This window comes from Cynocephalus volans, chromosome 3 (genome assembly GCF_027409185.1).
Source record: "Cynocephalus volans isolate mCynVol1 chromosome 3, mCynVol1.pri, whole genome shotgun sequence".
In the NCBI taxonomy this organism is placed as follows: Eukaryota; Metazoa; Chordata; class Mammalia; order Dermoptera; family Cynocephalidae; genus Cynocephalus; species Cynocephalus volans.
In genome coordinates, this window is record NC_084462.1 from 76,230,025 (window position 1) to 76,253,467 (window position 23,443).

At 39.6% G+C, this 23,443-nt stretch overlaps 2 protein-coding genes across 3 annotated transcripts in view; one reads left to right on the plus strand and one right to left on the minus strand.

Annotated features, from left to right (window-relative positions):
* The window catches only part of APH1B (aph-1 homolog B, gamma-secretase subunit), a 37,719-nt gene extending 14,605 nt beyond the window's left edge, over positions 1-23,114 (minus strand). For both annotated transcript variants that reach the window (XR_010022898.1, XM_063089341.1), the window contains exons 1-4: positions 22,957-23,114; positions 21,300-21,470; positions 12,164-12,234; positions 11,248-11,370 (exon numbers count right to left, since the gene is read on the minus strand). Coding sequence is in view for 1 of the 2 variants with exons in the window: in XM_063089341.1 (XP_062945411.1) it covers positions 11,248-11,370; positions 12,164-12,234; positions 21,300-21,470; positions 22,957-23,069 (478 nt within the window). In the remaining variant the exon portion in view is untranslated. The remainder of the gene's footprint in view (positions 1-11,247; positions 11,371-12,163; positions 12,235-21,299; positions 21,471-22,956) is intronic.
* Positions 4,488-5,178, plus strand: LOC134373780 (securin). Its single transcript, XM_063091802.1, has one exon. The coding sequence runs from the start codon at positions 4,530-4,532 to the stop codon at positions 5,136-5,138; it is 609 nt and encodes a 202-aa protein (XP_062947872.1). The 5' UTR covers positions 4,488-4,529; the 3' UTR covers positions 5,139-5,178.
* Positions 23,115-23,443: the final 329 nt, after the last annotated feature.

Here is a 23,443-nt window from a genome sequence, read left to right on the forward strand (position 1 = left end):
ACATGGAAAAAAAGAGATACAGATTTCCTTTTTCAGCCACATAAGAAGGTACACTAACACCCATCAGACAGGCAAACATTCAATCTGACAATTTTCTTTCACACTGCTGGCAGGAAAACAATCTAGCATTACCAATAAAAGTGGAAAACTTCCATTCTTTATTTCACTCCAGTAATTCCACAACTATATCTATACCACAAAGCAGTTAGTTCTCAAATCAATAGATCACCAGCACCTGAGAACTTATAAGAAATGCAGATTACTGGAACCCACCCCATACCTCCAGAATCGGAAACAATAGCAGTGGGAGCCCAGCAATCATGTTTCAACAGCCCTCCCAGGTGATTCTGATGCATATCAAATTTGAGAACCACTGCTCTAGAGAAACTCCTGCACATCTTCATATGGGGATATGTACAAGAATATCTGTATCAGCACCATTTGTATTAACAAAAAATGTCCATTGTTACCTGAATGTATAAATAAATCACAGTGTATTCACACAATGGAATACTATATTATCTACAATATAAATGATCTCAAGAATATAATGTGAAGTGAAAACAAATACAGGGAAAACATGCACATTATTTCATATACTAGAAGTAAAAAACATGCAAAACAATATTAAAAAGACATAACTATTGTGGTTAGAAGAAAGCAAGCTGTTACATCTAGTGCAACAGTGTCATCATTTCAGTAAGTGACAGTAAAAATTTTAACGAAAGAGGAAGAAGAGGAATAATTTTTAAAACTTTGAGCCTATGGCAGACTAAACTAAAATGATGATTTTATTTCCAGTGGGGATCCTGGAAAGGGAAGCTCCCCTGGTGACAGATGCCTGGAGAAGGTTGCCCAGGAATTAAGTTTTAAAGTTTCTCTATGTCAGAAAAGACCAAGACAGAAACTGACACAAATGCAAACACTGATTTTTTTCTAATTCATAAAGCGTTCATGCTCTAAGGGTTTTCTTTCTTCTTCTTCTTTTTTTTAATTTAATTTTTTCCCCATTTTTCTTTTTTTTCTTGTTTTCTTTTTTCTTTTTTAAATTTTACTTCTCAATATACACTGCAGTTGACTTTCATGCCCCTTTACCCGTTCCTCTCCACTTTGATGTCAATCAAATGGCAAGGGAAAGTAATGACATCATTAATGTGTCATCTGTTTGGCAGCTTTTGTTTGCCTTTCTCTTCATGCATTACCATGAATATTGAGACTAGCCAATTATGCTCTTATGGTCAACTCCGAGAGTTCAACTACTTGGAAAATGCTCTTACTAATGGAATTTTCAGTTCATTCTTGTCCAAAAGACCATTATTCTGGGAGTTTCAGGCAAGCATCTTCAAGACATCAATAGCACTGACCTTGCTCCCAAATTTTAGGTCCATATTTCTTGGTTCTCCCTGCTAAAGTCTTTCATGGACTTCTCTGCTGCTAAAGTTAAGTCCAAACATCTCAGACTAGCATTCAAGACCCTCCACAATCTGGACGCAAATTGCCTTGACATATCCTCTACTAGTCTTCAAATGCATCCTTATGACGGAAAAACAGAACTCTTCTTTACTTTGTCTATACTTCTCTGTGTGTGTGTGTGTGTGTGTGTGTGTGTGTGTGTGTGTGTTTCTTTTTTCTTTTTGAACAGATTACCTCTTTTGCCTGAAAACTCCTCCTCACCATCCTGCCCCATTTCACCATACCCAAATCTTACTTTTATTTAAGATCCAACTCAAATGCCACCTCCTCAATGAATTCTTTCCTGATACCTACCCTTCTCCTTCCTGCCCTGCCTTTTTCTTTTACACTCAACACACTTACTGAGTACCCAGTCTGCCCTAAAAATTATTATGTACATTATCTTTGAAGTCAGACAATTCTGAGTTGAAATCCCAGCTCCACTATGCAGCTTTGGGGATAACATACCTCACAGGGTTGCTGTAAGGAAGAACAGTGCTTGGCAAACCATAGCTTTTCAATAAATTGCAGCTCCTATATGCTAGGGTCTGTAGATTCAAAGATGAATGTGCCAGGGTCCTTACTGAGTTGTACTATCAGGTGAGAGAGTGAGGTAAAACAGCAAGTAATTACCACATTTATCCAAGTTTCCTGGGTATCTTTGTTTCCAAAATGCACTTGTCTTCACTCTTGCAGATTATTTCTTCCTCTTACTTTGTTTACTCTTACATTTATTTTCTTCCTCCCCTTTATCATTAATCCACACAAGCATTTATTCAGTGCCCACTATGGGCCAGGCACTGGGGCTATCACAACACACAAAACACAGTCTCATGAAACCTTGCCCCATCCTTTCAGTTTACTGTTTTATTAACACAAAATCTAAAGGGGATCTCTCAGACACTTACTAAAACACTCTACATTCCTACTTTACTGCTTATTTATACAGCTTGTACTAGTTTCTGGCTGGCTTCAATGGTCATCATTAGCCTTTACTATCACAATGTGCTATGTTAGAATACTAGGATTTATTGTTTATTCCCTTTGGAATTGGTAAGAGGTCCAAGAGAAACCAGACTGAGATATCTAAACCATTCTGCCACATACATGTACTTTGATACTTTTCATGTATTCATGTATCACGTATTTTGATATTTCTCATTAATAAATGAAATTAATTCCAACTAGAAATGAAGATGCGCTAATAGTATCTCTAGCGTACTACCTTTTAATTACTAAATCTTTTTCAGTTCATGTTCCTAAATGTAAAATTCTAAAAGTCCTTCAATGAATCTAATCCTAAAATTTGCTTTGTTCTAATAGTCTTAAAAGTAGAAAAAAATTCTCTAAGTTAACCATAAGAATATTAAAATTAGTTTATAATCCAGATTAATGAAAGGATCTTCCATAATTTCTAATGTTTTTGGAACCCTAATCAGAAAGTTGAATAATTCTAACAAGTACTATTCATCTATTTGTGACAACTATAGCTGTCTAGTTTGATAATGGATTTCCTCTTCTAATAATCTTCTAAGTCAAATCTCTTGGTAGAGAATGCTTCAATCTAACCAATTCTAAGCAAAATGTTCCAATGTTATCTTTGAGAGGCAACATTTAGCATTTGGCTCTCTTACCCTTCCTGAATATACCCCTATTGCTCTAGCACACAGATGCATAAATATCCTCATTTGCACACTTGTCCCTCTCTCCCTCATTCCTAATATCTACTTTTCTGTCCTTGGAAAGAAAATGGCCTAAGATAGCAACTGATGCTAATACTGGATTCTTGCCAGCACAGAAACTGCTGTCATCTGGCTTCCCCAGACAATGTCAGGATACCTCTAACTAGGTCAGAGAGAGCCAAGGTCTACTGCCTGTAGTGGCAGTAATAGAGGAGGACTCCCCAAAGACAAGGCTTAGCCTCAGTGGCCCAGAGGCAGGATGAAAACACAAATGGACTTTTGGCTTCTCTTTCTAAGTATTAGAAGGGCCTGGAGTATCAGAGTTCTGTGCAGTGGGATATTCTACTCCAGCCATGCTGATTGCAGAAACTCTAGATTCTTGAGAGATCCTCAATCACTTAGCACAAGTAGGAGTCAGGCCACAAAAGTAAATTAATGTTTTTGAAAATGCCTTTCCCTAATAGGGATTTAACTTAGAATTTTCACTTCAAAAAATAAGAGAATTCTGTGACCTGGTTTGTAATATAAATGTATATATATTACTAATAAATTACATCCTCCAAGATTAAATACATTTGAAACCATCTCATATTACATGGCAGCAAGGAAAGTGTAATATTGTCCCATAATACCAACAAGATCATAACGGAGATATCCCAAAAGCAACTTAAATGACTATTCAAATACATTTAGCATTTCATATTTATGAAAATATTACTGAAGCATTGTTATAAGCTGAATGGATTGCCATGGATATGATTGTGTTTAAAGTTCTCCCAGAAAATGCTGAAGAATGATGAAACACTCTCCTAAAATTAGCTCATCACTGCGGAGAGTTAACATTGGGAGTCCCATTAGAAGTTGTCCGATCCAGTCCTCTACGCAGTGAAAAAATCAATTTCACAGGGCCCACTTCAAATACTTCCAGTTTATGAGCTTACTTCATTAAAGGGCCACTGTGGGATAATTCCTTCTCAAACTGAACCTAAATCTGTCTTCCTCTAACTCATGATTCTCAACTGGGGTGATTTTGTCCCCAAGGAGCATTAGTCAATGTCTGCAGACATTTTTGGTTGCCACAGCTATGGGAGAGGGGTGCTTCTGGCATATAGTGAGTACAAGCCAGGGATGCTGTTAAACACTCAACAATATGCAAGAAAGTACCTCGACAAAGAAATGTTGACAGTGCCGAGGTTGAGAAATCCTTCTCGAAATCCTGCTTGTATGATACTAAGAAGGCTCTTTGTAGAAATACAAGTCAACCCTTTTTTTCCCATATGTGGTAAACTAAAACTCCACGTATTAGTCAGCTACTCTTGCAAAAATGCTGCATAACGGCGGAGTGCTGGTTGGGTCTGGCTGTTGAGAGCAACGCGAGTGAACGAGTAATCCAGAATGGCTACTCTGATCTTTGTTGATAAGGAAAACGGAGAACCAGGCATCCGCGTGGCGCCTAAGGATGGGCTGAAGCTGGGGTCTGGGCCTTCAGTCAAAGCCTTAGATGGGAAATCTCAGGTTTCAACACCACGTGTTGGCAAAATGTTTGATGCTCCACCAGCCTTACCTAAAACTGCTAGAAAGGCTTTGGGAACTGTCAACAGAGCTACAGAAAAGTCGGTAAAAACTAATCGACCCCTCAAACTTAAACAGCCAACCATCTCTGCCAAAAACATGACTGAGAAGACTGTTAAAGCAAAAAGCTCTGTTCCTGCCTCAGATGACACCTATCCAGAAATTGAAAAATTCTTTCCCTTCAATCCTCTAGATTTTGAAAGTTTTGATCTGCCCGAAGAGCACCAGATTGCACACCTCCCCTTGAATGGAGTGCCTCTCATGATCCTTGATGAGGACAGAGAACTCGAAAAGCTGTTTCAGCTGGGCCCCCCTTCACCTGTGAAGATGGTCCCTCGGCCATGGGAGTCTAATCTGTTGCAGTCTCCTTCAAGCATTCTGTCGAGCCTGGATGTTGAATTGCCACCTGTTTGCTATGACATAGATACTTAAATTCCTTAGTGCTTTATAGTTTGTGTGTGTTTGTATTAATAAAGCATTTCTTTGACAGATTAAAAAAAAAAAAAATGCTGCATAACATACCACATCAAAACTCATTGGCTGGAGCTGCCACTGGGAGCATGGGGTCCAAGGAAGTGCTCCCAGGAGACTGGGGTACAATTCCCTAATGGGGGGCTCAGCTTCAGGCAGTGAATGTGGACTCTCAGGGTTCTATTACTTTCTATTAATGCTTCCTTGACTTTGTGAAATTAATTAGGACCTTCCTGTATTTGTCTCTGGCCTACAATAGTTTCAACACCATCAGATTTACCTTTTCTTTAAGTTTGCTTCAAACCAGTTCTCAATCCAATCTATTCCTGATGCCATTTTAAAGCAAAACCAAGACCATAAGAACTTAGATGGATATTTAAATGGAAATTGGAGATAAGATTTGCAGTTGGATTGGATGTGAGTTATGAGAAAAAAGGAAGAATCGGGAATTACTCCAATGAAATAATTGGCCTGGGCAACCAGAAGGATGGAATTGCATCAATTGCATCAACTGAGACAAGGAAGACTGCAGGGGTACACCACTTTAAAGATGTCATACCACTGTCTTCTCTCCTTCAGAACTTCTGATGAAAAGTCAGCAATATTTCAAGTTGTTGTTCCACTTAATGTAAGGAGAAAGTCCCTGAGATGGAAAAGCAGCTTACCACCTGAAACAAGGGACTTCAATCTCAGACAAAAATTCAAGTATAAGTCTTTGGCAAGGACTTCAGAATAATGAAAAAGGTGATAAAATCCAATAGATCTACCCCTTAAAGTAAACCTCAAGGTTGATTATTTCCTCAAAAGAATCACCAAGATTTCTATTTAAACATAGCATAATAAAAATTTGGTCCTGGAAAATCTGGCTAAAACCTGTTCCAGGAATAGAGTTGGAAAACCTCCAGTACACCAATGAAACATGTTACAATGTGAACAATTTTCACTGAAGTTGTGCAGTGCAAGGGCCCTGATGTGAACATTATGACTCTGTTTAGCAGAGCTGTGGAGAGGTAGAAGAGTGAACTGGTGCAGGTGGTCCCAGTAATGAAGAACATCCTCAGTGAGAAGTGGGCATAGGGCAGGTTGGTAAATGCCAGGATTCCCAGCACACCTTCCCAACACAGTCATGGAGCTGTGTGGGATAAAGGTGAGGCTGCTGAGGAAGACTAGACTGAACAATAAAGTTGAAAACAGGGTGGTTTTTTTCCCTTTCAAGTAATAAATACTGGATATAGTGGACAAAACATATATTCCTTTGGGGCTGAATGAAGAAAGATACCATACTGGATAATGTTCAAAAAACATGACTTTTGTCCAACGCAAATCATCTTTACAGGGTAGTATTCTGTTCATCAAGGCTATGAAAAAAATCTTTGTACAATTCACTGAAGAAAAAGAAACAAAACCCAAAAAACACCAAAAATTAAAGGCAGCAGTGGATGAAGAAATAAGGACCATTTCACATATGAAAAAGAAACAAGGCCTACAGAGGATGGAGAAACAGAAGGCATTTGACTGCCCGAACCAAAAGGTAGTCAGCAGAGGCTAGCCACTCACCCAGGCAAAGAAAAGCACATCAGTGACTCAGAGGGTGGCCTCGAACATATCTAGAAGAGCCATCAAGGCTTAGAGCCACAGTCTGTGTTATTCTTTCAGGGAAGAACTGTGAAGCAATACAGTGAGCTGCCCATTTACACATTGCCTGAAGACTGACGCCTGTGATGTGCACACTTTATGATGTTCCACAGGCTACTAGATTCCATGATAGTCCAAGGTCTAGTGAAAAGATGTACAATTGTCTGTTATCAGTTATTTCAACAGCTTGAAAGACAGTTACACTATTGATATAATGAAAACAGATAATGAAAAATATATATTTGATGACAAAATTGACAACATATACAGCAAATGGAATGTCACTGTATCATAAACAGTGGCAGTTAGTTGTGATAATTTATGATAATTAAGATTCTAATCAATCCAGAAAAGGAAAAGAATTGCGGATTAAGCTCTATTGTCGATCATTTCGCTACTACTTTGGAATTTGGTAATGTAGGTATTGAGACAGTCTGGCTTGCAAAGAGCTTTCATTTAAAAGTCCAAACCTTTAACAAACTGCTACATTATAGAGATTATTCTTAAAATATTGTGAACAAAAACATGAATGAATGAAAAAAGAAACTCACTGGGTTACAATAACAAGGATTTATTCTCATGCTCACAGGTCTAAAGGCTGACTGTGCTTTGGCTGACTAACATTGGTCTCAGCTGGGCAGCTTTGCTGCAGGCTATTGGATTTGGCTCCTCACTGCAGGAGGGCCTAAGGTCTGCTTCATATGTGTTCATTCAGGGATACAGGCAAAGTGGACATTAATTATCCAGGGCATGTTCTCCTCATGGCACATGATCACGGTCCAAGAAGGCAGGTCCAACCATGCAAGTGCTTTCTAAGCCTCTGACTTACATCATCTGCAGTAATTGGCCAAGTCAAGATACATGACTGAACTCAAAGTCAAAGGGCAGGAAAGTACACTCTGGCCACCATGAGGCCATGCAAGTTTGTGGATGTAATTCTATTACAAGAAATGACAAATTGGGACAAGAAATTGCATCTCCCACATTCCTCTTATTTTTATTTTTCTATAAGCGTGATATTCCTCTTTCTTCAATTATATCCCAGAGGACCCAGCTTCTAGACCTTTTCACCATGCTGACAATGTTCTTCTACATGAATTTTAGTTCTTCAGCATTCCTATGAAATCACAATGCTCAGAACTGAACACAACACTCCACATGTGGTCTGACCCATACTGATTTTGCCTAATGAAAGGTTTAGTGGCTAAAAAGTTTAAAACCTTACCTAGATAAGAGCACTGCCTAGAAAATGTAACAGAAATGAAATGGTTTGGGGAAGTTTTAAAATAAAATATTAGCTGTCCTTTTTTCCTGAGTTAGACATTTTTCTTCTAAAGCATAGGGAGGTAATTTAGAGTGATAAACCCAGATTCCACATAATATTAGAGAAATTACTCTCTCTAAATCCTGTTTTTTCATCCCAAGAACCAAATTCTTAACTTGATAATATTTTTAGGCCATTTTAGGGTTTATAAAGCACTTAAATATATATTATCTAAATTAATTTTATTTAATTCTTAACAACTCTGAGCTAGGCATTATTTTTGGCCTTCATGAAAGATCAGGAAATTGAGGGTTAGAGGGAAGTATAGTATTTCCTTTGCCCAGTCAACAATGTCTCTCTTACCTCCAGGCCTGGAGGGAAAAAGCCTCCTCCCTCTGCCTGGAACATCCTTTCTTGACAACTCCCTTCCTTTGCCTGCATCGCTATTATTCATCCTTTAAGTAAATCTCTACTCAAATGGCATTTCCTCCATGAACTGTGGTAGTTTTCATTTCTCAGTAAATATTTATTGAGTGCCATATAGAAACAAAGGACTCCACAAGGCACTGCGGACACAGCAGTGAATAGACAGATGTGGTCCTTGTACTTACTTGGCTTAGCACTACCGGAGAGAAAGATGTTAAACAAATAACTATATCATTAGCCAATTAATCACAACTGTAATAAATGCTCCAAAGCAAAGGACAATACCATTCAAGCATGGCTTAGAGCCTGTTCTTTGTGCTCTCATGGCTCTTCCTCACTACAGTATTTCTCACGCTTTACTGTAATTAGCTGCTTGTCTTTATTCCCCACTATGAGTGGAAGGTATGAGCATTAACTGGACTGTATTTTCAAAGCTTGGAATGACTCTTGTTGAATGAAAACACTTAATAATTATTTGTGGAATGACTAATTAAATAATCAAATGGACTTGCCCAACATACTAAATTAATAAGACAGGATAAGACTTCAATTCCTATACTTTCACCTCAATACAGCATTAGCAAGAAACGACAATGATTCTCATAAAATTTAATGCTAGCCTACTACACAACTACAAATAAAAAAGAATTTACTTATACGTACACATTATTTATAAACTATGCCTGTCTAATAAAAACCTATGTACACATAGTTCTCATATAGTGTATATCTTACTAACACACACTAACATAGATATACTAATTAGTAACCCCATATTCCTTACTTATTCTGATTATTATTTAGGCATTTGTAATAGAATATGTAAACATAAATTTATAAATTTAACAGACAAATTAAAAATGAGCTTGTGTCTAAATAAATGATAAAACAGCAGTTACAAGTAATATATAACAAATACAAATACATATAAATTTGGGGTTATTTTCAAATGTAATACAAATTTATTTCTTAAATGTATAATTCAAAGTTTATGCTTCAAAGAGTGATATTATAACAATAAGAAACTTGCACATGATCAAGTAACAGCTGTTCTTTCATTCTATGGGTACATATTCACAACATGGTGGGTCTGCCATCCTAACCTGGCTAAAGACACTAAGATATCTTATTAAATCTTGATTTTTTCCCTTAAATGCATAGAAATTAAAAATACAACTCCCAATTTGCTAGCAAATCTTTCTTTTACTTTCTTCCAAAAGAATAATTTTAAGCTAGTTTTATGAAAACAGCCTACTTCACTAAAGGGAATTAGCACCATCTAGTGAAAGAAGCTGGCAAACGAGGATCAATAGAAAATTGGTCTGTAGCAGTGTAAGAGAGCAGTTTAACAGTCTGTATAAGAACATATAGAAAACTGTAACACTAACAGATCCCCCCAATGATTATGTTTTATTAATTTATATTAGACTCTAATAGACTTTTGCTATTAGTATTACAATTGTTTTTAAATCTTAACACATTCAGTATAACCATGAAAAAGCTTGCCAGAAATATTATAATTATGGAATGTTTAAAAAGATAATTTGCTATGTCAGAAGCATCATTAAATAAGTATGATCCATTAACACACTTTCCTGTCCTCTAATTTGTAGCCATATTTAAAGGGCCTTGACTTTAACCTGTAGACCTTGGAAAACCGAAACATTTTTGAAACAGGGAAGGTTAGTTCGGTGGCTGCATACAGAATGGATTCACATGGTTGTCAATATTCAATGCAGTACCCCACAGATATGCACAATCATGTTTCAATTAAATTAAAAAAAAAAAAAAAAAAAAAAAAGATGTCAAGGCCTGAACTGAAATGGAAACAGAGGGTCCACTGAGAATGGTGAATGAGTAGTTTGGAGATCACAATAGCATGCAGGATATCTCTAAACTACTGCAACAATTTTTTTTTTTTTTAAATAGGCCGTACCTCTATATCTTTTCTATTACTACCTTACACTGTTACTGAAATGCTTATTTGCTTTTTTTTTATTCCACCTACTAGAGGGCAAACTCCTTAAGGAGGTTAGCAAAGATATTAAACAAATAATGATGTAATTAAATGAATGTGCACATGGGTTCACTTATTTCAATGGTATAAATGTTGTTGAGATAAAGAATACAGTGTGTGTTTACCCTCTACTTTTTAAAGGGTCTTCTTGTGGAATTTAGGAGAAATCTTATGTTAAATATGTACATTACCAACTCTCAAATTTGTGATCATTACATCATGATGACAATTTTTAGCTGGTGGATGAAAAGGCAATTTGAAATGGGTTGGTTCTTTAATGCCACATCTTTGAATAAAAAAACTCATCTATTATTTTTTTTTCTCTTGATTTCAAGACTAACTTATACTGCCTATCCCCAAGAGGCACCAATATGACAAATTAACTAAAGATTAGGGTTTATACTGAACATAAATATAAAATTATAAAAAACAAAAAGATTATATAGTCTATGAAAATTGACTTTAATATTTCAACTATATAGCAATATTATTACTATAGCAAAATAAAAATAAATTTTATGCAAGCTATGTTCCACTCTAAAATTCTAAAACACTCTAACCATAATTTTTATTTTCTTAGGTCCTTCATTTTGTAGTGCCTAAGAGTATTTTGCCTTTAAAAGGCATAACGTAAATTCCTATTCATTGGAATTTCTAAGCCAGTGAACTCCAGTAACAATGACCATTTAGATTAGAAGCCTGAACATTCATAGCTACCAGACACATACCTGAATTAAGGAAGAACTGAGGAGAATCTCCATGAATGCCCACTGTGCCTGGCCCCAAGGAGTCAGACAGGGTATTCACAAAGGAAAACACTCCACTCATAATTCCAAAGCCCAAGCCAGAAACTAAAGAGGAAGAAAAACACAGTTAAACCCTTTTCCTGCTGTGATTTCTCTTCAAATTAAATTTCTAAAGACTATTTCGTTGAAGGGGAAGGGTGTATATGCTGTTGCTGAAGTAGTGGACAGCTGGCTCTGGAAAGGCATGTGCTTGGCTCAATGATGAGAGAAGGGGGAAGAGGAAAGGAAACAAATAGTGGAATGCAGCAGAGAAATGAACAAGGAGAGAAAACGAAGATCTAGAAAGGCACAATAGGCGGGACAGAGGAGGATACGATGCTAAAGCTCTGGCATTTATGATAACAGAGTCTATAGAGTTAAGGCTTAGAACTGGAGTTGAGCTTGAGAGGTGACTGTGTATTGTAAGGCATCATTCTTGGGCCAAATTGAGGTGACTTGACTTAGGGACCTCGATCTAATCCTTAAACATAATTCTGAAAAAATAATATGCAGAGGTATTAACTGCATTAATATGAAGAGTCCTCCTAGTACAGCCAAAGTCATGGTAAACATGAAGAGAAAGTAACAGTTACAACACTTAGAAATTGTTAGCTACAGTGTATACATGTTAAAACCGAACTTTCAAACCTGGCTAATATTTAACAGACATACAGATAAGGGTCACCTGTAATCACTTTCCTTTACATAAGGAAGCTGGAAAAATAAACAAATAGTATACACCAACAAGCCAATGCAGTAATAAAATATTATTTGAAATCTAAAAAGTTACAAAAGAGAATTATGGCTTTTATGCCAAGTCTAATTTTTTTCTTAATGACACCATGTGGTTCTAACTTACCATAGGCCAGCAATCGCATAGAGGGTGCTGTCTCAGCTGGGTTTATACTCTTCAAACCCTTATTGGCTTTTCTAAAATAAAACCACACATTTAATTTTTTTAAAAAAAGAAAAAGCAGTATATCAGGAAAGTACAGTACACAAGATACTCAAATCCAGTCACTAACTGAGGCTTTGGATCAGGTTATACTCTAAATTTAGAATCCGTTTAAACAATAAAATGCAACAAATTTTCAGTGAACTAAAATCAACCAAAATTTCCAACTAACTTTTTCCTTTTATCTGACTTTCATATGAAAGAAAAAAAAAAAAAGAAAAATATGAGTAAACAAGCCATCAGTGATTGAGTTTAATAAAGAAAAAAGTGACACTTCTGACCTACTGAGCTCAGCAAATATTTAATTCAATATTGTATGAGATCTACCATTCTGAAACTTTTCTCTTCCCAAAGTACTATATCTTCATGCCCACCTTATTGGCATGTTGTACCTTCCACCAGGGCTATACTTATTCTGCCACCCTACCTGTAACTTCCGCTCCACAGAACATAAATTGTACTCATCCTTCAAAGTCCAGGTCAGGCAGCAATTTCTTAAAGAAGCTGCCTCTCACCAATGGTTGGTAATCATTAATCTCTCCTTACTCTTAATTCCTGCAATACTGATGGTCTGAAGTCTCACAAAGGTACCGAACCATATAATCTTCCGATTCTAAAATATTTTATGCATTTATTTTATATTCCAATCAGGCTTCAGGGGAGAAAGCAGTCTATACTTTTATTATATCTTGCAGAATAAAATGCTACTCTCAGTACAGCAGATAAATGAATACCTGAATGAAAGAAAAGAACACTGCTCAATAAGAAATGATCTTCAGTTCAAGATGGCAGCGGCTGCGGCACGGAGTAGCTGAGGTGGAAAAGGTGGCCACTGGGCCTCAGGCAGCCGGGAAACTTGTGGACCTTCCTCTCGCCATCTCTTAAGGGAGGACCGCTGCTGCTGACCGGTCGTGGGGGGTGACCGCCACTTTACCCCCGGCAGGAAAGGCTGCCTCATTTACAGGCAACAGCTTTGAAGTGTGGAGCAAGAAAAGAACTGTTTCTTAGCTGCAAAAGCGAGTCTCGAAACAGGGAACACGGCGCCAGGGCTGCTGTGGATGCAGACAGGACCCCAGAGGCCGGGGCCGCGCTGAAGGCGGCCAGCTGCCCTATTCAGGATTCGAGGTTTCAGGCCGGCATTAAAGAAGATTCCTGGGAGCGCCCGAGCCGCGCCGCGACTGAACAGCCCGAGGCGGCAGCGGCCGAGAACTGGGAAATGCGGCAAACCAGAGACAGAGCGAGCGCCCGACCTGGCACAGCACTGTGAGTGACCCCTAGCACAGCTCTGTTCGGGGGGTGGATGCCCACGCGGCTCCCGCCTGCACCACCAGGCCACTCACCACCCCGGTGCTACCTCCATTTTCCCAGGTGCGGGCAGCCCCGCCCAGCTCGGCCATCACTGAGCCCTCCCACTTGCTTGGCCTGGCGCGGGGCTTTCCAGAGCCTGCGGACCGGCCTCCGCTCCCACTCCCTCCACTGTTCTCTGGCGGGGCTGGTGGGGGGGGGGGCGTCCCCGGCCAGTGTCAGGAGGGCAAGGAAGTACGGGCGGGCCAACTGTCACTCCACCACACCCTGGACTCCGGCCCCAGGTAAACTCCCTGTTACTGGGAGGCAGATACCATCTATGCGGCCACCAGTTTGGAAAAAAGCCTAACGAATTTCTGGTTGGGAATAGTGTGGTAGGAGAGTTCCCAGGTCCGCTTGAACCTGCCGGAGACCAGGCTGCAGGTGGGCGCTAGACTCGGTTTATACCGGGGGGATACAAAGGTGAACAAGACCCGAGAAAGATCTACATAGTGTTACAAAGGCACCCAGAGAGACCGGTCGTCTGTGCCTAGCAGAAACCTGGTAGACTTCCTGGGCGAGGCGGTGCCGAGCAGGGTCTTGAAGGCCCAGCTGATAGACGAGGGGTGCAGAAGACACACCCCAGCCCAGCACAGTGCGCACAGAGTGGGGAGACGTGCGGCCAGGGAGGCGGAGACTTGACAGAAACCACACACCCGGTGGGGTCGCCACTGCACGATCTAACAGCCTGGGCCAGAGCACACGGAACAGGGAGAAGTCCTGCACAGGAAGTGAAAGCTCAACAGAGATCACACACCCTGTGGTACGTGATCCACCAGCCCAGCAGAGTACAAGCTGACCAGAAAGGTAGCTCCCCGGAGAAGCCCAAGATCCGAGGCAACCACACACACAAGGCACTAGAGGCCAACTGAGCAGTCACGGAGGGAGCCATACGAAATTGGCAACCACAGCAACATCCTAGTTAGTCATTAGTCTCAAACCGGTGGACTGTGAAACCCCCGGCCACAATGAATAAACACCAAAAAAAAGATACCAGAAATACAAAAAATCAAGAAAGTACACCACCAAAAGTTAATAAATCTCAAACTCTAGATCCTATAGAACAAGAAGCCCTTGAAATAACTGATAAGGAATTTCGAGTGATAATTCTAAGGAAACTGAATGAGATACAAGAAAACTCAGCTAGACATCATGATGAAATGAGGAAAAGTATATAGGATCTGAAAGAGGAAATGTACAAGGAAATCAATGTCCTGAAAAAAAATGTAGCAGAACTTGCTGAACTGAAGAAGTTATTCAACGAAATAAAAAACACAACGGAGAGTTTAACCAGCAGGCTTGTCGAAGTTGAAGAGAGAACCTCTGAACTTGAAGATGGGCTGTTTGAAATAACACAAGCAGACAAAAAGAAAGAAAAAAGAATCAAGGACATGGAAGAAAATCTGAGAGAGATATCAGACAACCATAAGCGCTCAAATATCCGAGTCATGGGTATTCCAGAAGGGGAGGAAAATGGAGATTCCATTGAAAACATATTCAACAAAATAGTGGCAGAAAACTTCCCAGGTATAGGAAAAATCACAGATCTTCAGATCCAGGAAGCTCAACGATCTCCAAATGTATTCAACCCAAAAAGACCTTCTCCAAGACATGTCATAGTCAAATTGGCAAAACTCAGAGACAAAGAGAGAATCTTAAAAGCTGCAAGAGAGAAGCGTCAAATCACCTATAGGGGAGCCCCAATCAGGTTAACATCAGACTTTTCATCACAAACCCTAAAAGCTAGAAAGGAATGGGATGATATTTTCAAAATACTAAAAGACAAAGATTGCCAGCCAAGAATACTCTACCCTGCAAGGCTATCCTTCCGAAATGAGGGGCAAATAGTATATTTCTCAGACAAACAAAAACTGCGGGATTTCACTACCACACGACCACCCCTACAAGAAATCCTCAAGGGAGTACTGGGTTTGGTTCCTGAAAAATAACTACCACTGCCATAAAAACCCAAGAAAAATCTAAACCCGCTAGTATAATAAAAATGGCATTCATGAAGAGAAAACAAGCTAACAAAAGCACTATCTACAACCTAAGGAACCAACAAACACAGAAAACAAACAGTAAATCAGAAAGCAAGGAACAAAAGACACCTAAGACAACCAAACAACCAATAAAATGCTAGGAATAAATCAACACCTTTCAATAACAACTCTTAATGTAAAAGGCTTAAATTCCCCAATTAAAAGACACAGACTGGCTGACTGGATCAAAAAGCAGGACCCAACTATATGCTGCCTACAAGAGACCCACCTCACCCATAAAGATTCACACAGACTAAGAGTGAAAGGATGGAAAAAGATTTACCATGCAAACAGAAAAGAAAAACGAGCTGGAGTAGCTATCCTTATTTCTGACAAAATAGACTTTAAACTAAAAACCATCAAAAGAGACAATGAGGGACACTACTTAATGATAAAAGGACTGATCCATCAAGAAGACATAACAATCATAAATATGTACGCACCCAATGTTGGAGCAGCCAGATTTATAAAACAAACTCTATTAGACCTAAAGAAGGAAATAGACACTAATACCATAATAGCAGGGGACCTGAACACTCCACTGTCAATATTAGACAGATCATCTAGGCAAAGAATCAGTAGAGAAACACAAGATCTAAACAAGACTCTAGACCAATTGGAATTGGCAGATATCTACAGAACATTCCACCCAACAACCTCAGAATATTCATTCTTCTCATCAGCACATGGATCATTCTCCAGGATAGATCACATATTAGGTCACAAATCAAGTCTCAATAAATTCAAAAATATTGGAATTATCCCATGTATCTTCTCAGACCACAATGGATTAAAACTAGAAATTAATAACAAACAAAACTCTGGAAACTATACAAACACATGGAAATTAAACAGCATTCTACTTAATGACATATGGGTCCAAGAAGAAATCAAGCAGGAAATCAAAAAGTTTATTGAAACTAATGAAAACAATGATACATCATACCAAAACCTGTGGGATACTGCAAAAGCAGTATTGAGGGGAAAATTTATTGCATTAAATGCTCACTTCAGAAGAATGGAAAGATGGCAAGTGAACAACCTAACACTTCACCTTAAAGAACTAGAAAAACAAGAACAATCCAATCCTAAAGTTAGCAGACGGAAAGAAATCATTAAGATCAGAGCAGAACTGAATGAAATTGAAAACCAAAAAACAATTCAAAAGATCAACGAATCAAAAAGTTGGTTTTTTGAAAAGATAAATAAAATTGACAAACCATTAGCATGGCTAACAAAAAAAAGAAGAGAGAAGACTCAAATAACAAAAATTAGAAATGAAAAAGGCGATATTACAACTGATTCATCTGAAATACAAGGAATCATTCGAGACTACTATAAACAACTATACGCCAACAAATTTGAAAATCTGGAGGAAATGGATAAATTTCTGGACACACACAAGCTCCCAAAACTGAACCGTGAAGACGTAGAAAATTTGAACAGACCAATAACAATAAAGGAGATTGAAGCTGTTATCGAAGGCTCCCAACAAAGAAAAGCCCAGGACCAGATGGATTCACAGCAGAATTTTACCAAACATTCAAAGAGGAATGGACACCGATTCTTTACAAACTATTCCAAAAGATTGAAACGGACGCAAATCTCCCAAACTCATTCTATGAAGCAAACATCATCCTGATACCAAAACCAGGTAAAGATATAACCAAAAAAGAAAACTACAGGCCGATATCCTTGATGAATATAGATGCAAAAATCCTCACTAAAATACTAGCAAACAGAATACAGCAACACATACGAAAAATTATTCATCACGATCAAGTGGGATTCATCCCAGGGATGCAAGGTTGGTTCAACATACGCAAATCAATAAATGTGATACACCATATTAATAAATTCAAACACAAGGACCATATGATCATCTCTATAGATGCTGAAAAAGCATTTGATAAAGTTCAGCACTCATTCATGACAAAGACCCTCTATAAGTTAGGTATAGAGGGAAAGTATCTCAACATAATTAAAGCCATATATGACAAACCCACTGCCAATATCATCCTGAATGGGGAAAAGCTGAAAGCTTTTCCTTTAAGAACAGGCACTAGACAAGGATGCCCACTCTCACCACTCCTATTCAACATAGTGTTGGAAGTACTAGCCAGAGCAATCAGAGAAGAGAAGGAAATAAAGGGCATCCAGATTGGAAAAGATGAAGTCAAACTGTCCCTGTTTGCAGATGACATGATCCTATATATCGAACAGCCTAAAACCTCTACAAAAAAACTGTTGGAATTGATAAATGATTTCAGCACAGTAGCAGGATACAAAATCAACACACAAAAATCAGTAGCATTTCTTTTCTCCAATAGTGAACATGCAGAAGGAGAAATCAAGAAAGCCTGCCCATTTACAATAGCCATCAAAAAAATAAAATACTTAGGAATTGAGTTAACCAAGGAGGTGAAAAATCTCTATAATGAGAACTACAAACCACTGCTGAGAGAAATTAGAGAAGATACAAGAAGATGGAAAGATATTCCATGCTCTTGGATTGGAAGAATCAACATAGTGAAAATGTCCATACTACCCAAAGTGATATACAAATTCAATGCAATCCCCATCAAAATTCCAAAGACATTTTTCTCAGAAATGGAAAAAACTATTCAGACATTTATATGGAACAATAAAAGACCACGAATAGCCAAAGCAATGCTCAGCAAAAAAAATAAAGCTGGAGGCATAACACTACCTGACTTTAAGCTATACTAGAAAGCTATAATAACCAAAACAGTATGGTACTGGCATAAAAACAGACACACTGACCAATGGAATAGAATAGAGAATCCAGAAATCAACCCACACACTTACTGCCATCTGATCTTTGACAAAGGCACCAAGCCTATTCACTGGGGAAGGGACTGCCTCTTCAGCAAGTGGTGCTGGGATAACTGGATATCGATATGCAGGAGAATGAAACTAGATCCATACCTCTCACCGTATACTAAAATCAACTCAAAATGGATTAAGGATTTAAATATACACCCTGAGACAATAAAACTTCTTAAAGAAAACATAGGAGAAACACTTCAGGAAATAGGACTGGGCACAGACTTCATGAATACGACCCCAAAAGCACAGGCAACCAAAGGAAAAATAAACAAATGGGATTATATCAAACTAAAAAGCTTCTGCACAGCAAAAGAAACAATTAAAAGAGTTAAAAGACAACCAACAGAGTGGGAGAAAATATTTGCAAAATATACATCTGACAAAGGATTAATATCCAGAATATATAAGGAACTCAAACAACTTTACAAGAAGAAAACAAGCAACCCAATTAAAAAATGGGCAAAAGAGCTAAGTAGGCATTTCTCTAAGGAAGATATACAAATGGCCAACAGACATATGAAAAAATGCTCAACATCACTCAGCATCCGGGAAATGCAAATCAAAACCACATTGAGATACCATCTAACCCCAGTTAGGATGGCTAAAATCCAAAAGACTATGAACGATAAATGCTGGCGAGGCTGCGGAGAAAAAGGAACTCTCATACATTGTTGGTGGGACTGCAAAATGGTGCAGCCTCTATGGAAAATGGTATGGAGGTTCCTTAAACAATTGCAAATAGATCTACCATACGACCCAGCCATCCCACTGTTGGGAATATACCCAGAGGAATGGAAATCGTCAAGTCGAAGGTATACCTGTTCCCCAATGTTCATCGCAGCACTCTTTACAATAGCCAAGAGTTGGAACCAGCCCAAATGCCCATCATCAGATGAGTGGATACGGAAAATGTGGTACATCTACACAATGGAATACTACTCAGCTATAAAAACGAATGAAATACTGCCATTTGCAACAACATGGATGGACCTTGAGAGAATTATATTAAGTGAAACAAGTCAGGCACAGAAAGAGAAATACCACATGTTCTCACTTATTGGAGGGAGCTAAAAATTAATATATAAATTCACACACACACATACACACACACACAAACCGGGGGGGGGGGAAGAAGATATAACAACCACAATTATTTGAAGTTGATACAACAAGCAAACAGAAAGGATATTGTTGGGGGGGAGGGGGGAAGGAGAAGGGAGGGAGGTTTTGGTGATGGGGAGCAATAATCAGCTACAATGTATATCGACAAAATAAAATTTAAAAAATAAATAAATAAATAAATAAAAATTGAATCAGTAACTGACTAAAAAAAAAAAAAAAGAATGAAATTCTGTCATTTGTGGCAATATACATGAGCTTAGAGGACATTATGTTAAGTGAAATAAGACAGGAACAGAGAAATACCACATGTTCTCATATGTGGAAGCTAAGAAAGTTGATACCATAGTGGAGAGTAGAATGGTGATTACCAGAGGCTGGGAAGGGAGCAGGGGAGGAGGAATAGTGAGAGGTTGACTAACGGATACAAAATTACAGCTAGATAGGAGGAATAAGATCTAGTGTTCCACAGCACTGTAGGGTGACTATAATTCACAATTTATTGTATACATTAAATTACCTAGAAGAGAGGATTTTAAATGTTCGCAACACAAAGAAATGATAAAAGTTTGAGTTAATTAAGGAAAACACACACACACACACACACACACACACACACACACACACACACACACACACGAGCTCAAATACAAAGACAGAGAATGAAATAATAGTTACCAGAGACCATGGGGGTTGGGGAGAGAGGGAGAGGGAATAGGAAGATGCAGGTCAAAGGATATAAAAAAGCAGATACAGAGAATGAACAAGTTTAGAGATCTCATGTATAACATGAGGACTAAAGTTAATAAAATTATATTGTATTAGGGATTTTACTTAAATATATTTCAGCTGCTCTTGTCACAGAGCAAAAAAAAAAAAAAAGTAACTGAGATTATAGATACGTTCATCTGCTTCACTATAGTAACCATTTTACTATTTATACGTATCCCATAACATCTTGTTGTAAACCTCAAATGAAAAAAAAAAGAAAATATGGTTCCAAGTTCAAGCTATGTTTCAGGCAAGACCCCCATGGGTCCTACAGATGACTGGCCTTCTGGTCCAAAAAGGGAGCTCCTGTTCAAGTTTTCTTTTTTTTTCTAAATATGTTTTTCTATTATAGATTTGAAACTACAGGAACTGTCACACAGTAAACCCATCTTCCCTAATACAGTCAAAATAATGCAAAGCATAATCTCCATAAGAATTATGTACCTTAGGTGGTCGCAAAGAGAAGCACATATAAAATCTAAACTAGAACAGTTTTTCTTGCCGTTGTTTCAATGACTATTTCCCTAGCTTATTTTTCTCCATGGCATTTCTTATTTGGTATTTTCTTGTTCATTCATTTGTTGTCTGTCTCTTCCTACTATAATATAAGCTTCATGAGGCCAGAGCCTCTGTCTTTAATCACTGATGTATTCCCAATGCCTAGGAAAGTGTCTGGCACTGAGTAAATTCTCCATAAATATTTTAGGAAGGAAAGGAAGGAAGGAAGGAAGGAAGGAAGGACCACAAGTTAACAGAATACTGTATTTTCAGTCTAGAAATGTACCAATCCCTTGGCTTAGAACTATGTAGGAAGGCAAGGACCCTCAGTTACCACACTATATTAATGTTTCAAATTACCAAATCATAATTCAAATCTAACTAGGTAAAAAAGGTAAAGCAAACATTTAACTTACTTTAAAAGTCTATAATATGCAAACCGGAATCCTTCTTGGATAAAAACTGAGATCAACACTCCAAAGATCAGCATGTATTTCTGTATTGGACCATCTTTGTTGCCAATAATGACTCTTGCCATGAACCAAACAAGGGATGAAATTAGTAGAGAAACCAACCAGAAGAAAGCTCTGAAAATTAGGAAAACACAAAGTTACAAATGAACATAGGTACAGGATTAATAATGACTCAAAAGCAAAAAAAAACCCTGCTCGAGAAGGAAAAGATTTCCTGACTTTTTAATAATGTTAAAAAAAACCTCACAAAACCCTCATAAATTGATATTCTGGATCAGTTATTTTTAACCAATGGTGCATTTTCCCTGGTGAGGCTTTCCGAACAATCACTTTTTCATTGCCCTTGCTATCTGCAAGTGCATCTGCCAGGACTTTCTAGTTGGAAACTCGGTTATTTGCTGCTTTTCCTACTCAATGCTTTGCCCACTGATGTGCCAAAACAACAAAATATACAATCTGCGACCATTATAATTTTCATATCTTCAAAAGTTACCAGAAATTATGGATTTAATGGTCAGATATCTGCAAAGATAAGTGTCTTTTCCAGAAAAATGTCCACATCTCTATGAAAAGAGTGATTGGTATCAAATCCAGAGCTTGAAAACTTGTGCTCGGATGGAGATCAGTTTTCCAGGTCCAGTTCTTACAACACTCCAGTGGATTCTAATGACTACAGCAAGCTTTACAAACCTTTAGCCCAGAAGCTCTATTGCTTTTAAAATGACACATGCGATGCAGCATTTTCAATACAGCTGTGGTAGGTGAAGAAGCTCAAGAAAGTGGGAATCACTGGCCTAGTCTGGTGCCAAGTGAGACTCGTGGAGGGCGGGGGTACGTGGTATGTCCCAGTAAGAGCTGCCAGACAGGTGAAAACTGGGAGTATGACATTAGCCGCCAGAGTTCGGTATTTACCAAGCTCCCGGGAGGAGATGCACGGTCAGGTGCTTCGGTGTTTTCACAGGTTTCCACCTTTCGGCTGCATGCCTGGAACACCTAGGGAGCTTTAGAAAAAATCTGAAGCCCGAATTCCACCCCCTAGGCCTTCTGACTCAGCTGATGATGGTGGGGGGGGGGGGGCATCAGTACGTTTTAAAGCACCTGGTCGCCAGGTGATTCCAATTGGCACAGGGCGACAACTACTGTCCTAGACTCTAATGGTTCTTTACCCTTTGGGGATTACAGATGCCTTCGCGAATCTGAGGGAAATGAGGGGCTCCCTCTTCAGAAAAATGAAGGATGCATATATGAACGTATCCTAATTTTTTCACACAATGTTACTGGCTTCACGGCCCACTGAAGCCCACTCACGGACCCTCAGGAATGGGGCTGAGGAGTCAGGCACCAGGGGCTCTGACCCACTATGGGAGCCCCTTCCTCTGAGCCCGCCGCTGTGGTCCCGGGGCTCTTGTTCTTTTCCCGCAGACCCTCGGAAGAGGGCGAGGATCCTCGAGTGAGCGGGGTCGCGCTGTCCCCCCTCAACCCTCCTCCTGTCCAAAACCCAACAAGGTGGAGCCGTTAGAAGGGGACGCCAGAGGTCGCGGGTGCCCCCGGCGGGGGAGGGGAGCCCGAGCGTCCGGGTTTCCCGGCGCAACCGCCTCACCCGGCGATGAGAAAGATGATGCGCAACGGCTCGGTGGCGATGGTGAAGACGTAGAGGGCGAGCGCAGGACCGAAGGCAATGAAGGTGCAGCCGAAGAACACGGCCGCCGTCATGGCGACCGCGGAAGCCGGCTCTGAGGCCCGGAGCTAACGCAGGCGGCTCCCCGCGCAGTCAGAGCCGGGGGCGGGGCGGGGCACGGCGGGGGGCGGGGCGCGCGGCGGGGGCGGGGCGGGGCGCGGCGGGGACGGGGTGCGGGGGCACGGCGGGCGGAGGCGGGGCAGGGCGGCGGGGGGCGGCACTCAAGGCTCAAGGCTGGGATCCCGGAACTCACCACCCGCTCCTCCGCCCTAAAAGGAGGCTGGTGACGTCCGCGCCTCCGGTGTTGATCTCAAGGTGGGGGTCGCTGGCGACTTTAGGGCCCGTGTTGTAGCCTCTGCCACCACAGTTACACCTTGATAGGTCACTGGTGCGGGCCGCGAGGTGGCTA